Source organism: Populus alba, chromosome 10, assembly GCF_005239225.2.
Source record: "Populus alba chromosome 10, ASM523922v2, whole genome shotgun sequence".
NCBI lineage: Eukaryota > Viridiplantae > Streptophyta > Magnoliopsida > Malpighiales > Salicaceae > Populus > Populus alba.
In genome coordinates, this window is record NC_133293.1 from 679765 (window position 1) to 681687 (window position 1923).

Below are 1923 nucleotides of genomic sequence, written 5' to 3' on the forward strand. Positions count from 1 at the left end.
TTCTAGCTTTCTTTAGCTTCTCAAGGATGTGCTAGATTCTGTATTAATGGACAATCATATAGTACAGAGACTAGTTGCGGCTATCCCTTTAGTTAATAAAATTAGGAAAATAGGTTCTGATCCCACCTCATGGCTACACCAGATAAGATTAAGATTTATCATTTTTATGATCTTGGGGCGATATATATCTCATATTACATGCCTCATGTTAACAAAAGCTGTAAATTAGCAAATACTATATTTAGAATATTTAAGCTATATTAATTCCTAAACAATAGCCTGTAATATCTCATACACTAAATGCCGAGATATGATTTTCTTGTATATATTCTACAAAGTTTCAATGAAGAATTAAGCTTTTAGCCTCAATTTGACATGGTATCAGAGCAGAAGATCCTGCTGTAAACCCTATATTTTTATTTTATTTTTTCTCTTCTCCTGTACAATGGAGATTACAGACCCGATATCATCAATTCTTCCCCAAAGTCCCCAGATTCCACTAATTCCACCCCAAAATCCACCTCAAACCGAACACCCAGCTGCTCAGATAGGTATCAAATTGAATGGTACCAATTATGCTATATGGTCTCAAATCATGGAGATGTATATCTCTGGGAGAGATAAATTGGGGTATATCAATGGGGATTTATCCCAACCCACACCCACAGACCTAACGTTTAGACAATGGAGAACCGAAAACTCCATTGTCAAAGGTTGGTTAATCAATTCCATGGAACCCCATTTGATTGGCAACTTCATTAGATTCCCTACCGCCCAATTAGTGTGGGAATCCATTGCTACTACCTATTTTGATGGGTCTGACACTTCTCAAATCTATGAATTGAAGAAGAAAATCACCCAATTGACTCAACATGGAGGAACCCTAGAAAACTACTATAACAATCTCCAAGGACTGTGGAGAGAGATCGATTTTCGAAGACCCAACCCAATGAAATGTGCACAAGACATAGCACAATTCAACCGAATACAACAAAAAGACAGGGTCTATACCTTTTTAGACGGGTTGGATGATCGGCTGGACAATGTGAGAGCCGACGTCCTCCAGTTACCGTCACTACCCACGGTGGAGCAAGCATATGCTCTTGTCCGGAAGGAAGACTCCAGGCAGTCTGTGATGCTTGGCCACGCTGGAATGGGTCTCATCGCACCACGAGGAGGAGGGCGCCGGGACGAAGGCAGCAAAGGATGAAGACAGGCTGAATGTTTTGGGGAAGGGCTGACGGGAGATGATGGGCTGAATAAAAGTGGGCCGGGGGCTGAGAATGCATATGGGCTGGTAATGGGACCGGACCAATATAAGGGGAATAGAGATGGGCTGCGGCTGGATGGGCTGCGGCGAGACCAATCTGGCCCAAGTCAAAAAAATCTTCAACAGGATTACAGTCAATCCAAGACCCAAATCGGATGCACTCACTGTAATAATTCTAAGCATACTCGTGATACATGCTTTAAATTACATGGATATCCGGATTGGTGGGAGAATTTTAAAACAAAAAAACAGAATGACAGAAGTAACAAAACAGGTCGAGCAGCCTTGGTGAACACTGAACCTACACTTACTCAACGAATGGTAGATTCTCCGAACCTTCTATTTGAGGGACCCTCTACTCTCAGTGATTCAGGTAACTGTGCTATAGCTCTTCTAAGTACAAATCACAATGATTGCAATGATTGGATCATTGACTCCGGCGCTACTGATCATATGACTTATGAAGAGACATACCTAATTATCACTTCCATACCTAAACGTTCCTGTATTGCTAATGCTAATGGGGTGACATATCCAGTTACTGGAGCAGGGACTGTTGATATCTCTCCATCTATTTCATTATCCAACACATTACTTGTCCCATCATTGTCCAATAAACTACTGTCAGTTGGACAAGTCACTGAGTAGTTAAA

General features: G+C 41.3%; 1 protein-coding gene across 1 annotated transcript; it reads left to right on the top strand.

The window, feature by feature from the left end:
* Positions 1 to 445: 445 nt before the first annotated feature.
* LOC140955984 (uncharacterized) lies at positions 446 to 1210 on the top strand. Its single transcript, XM_073411640.1, has one exon. It carries the CDS (start codon positions 446 to 448, stop codon positions 1208 to 1210), a length of 765 nt encoding a protein of 254 aa, XP_073267741.1.
* Positions 1211 to 1923: the final 713 nt, after the last annotated feature.

Excerpts from the sequence above, each read along its gene's own strand:
- LOC140955984 (XM_073411640.1), top strand. The coding sequence starts at position 446 with ATGGAGATTACAGACCCGATATCATCAATTCTTCCCCAAAGTCCCCAG.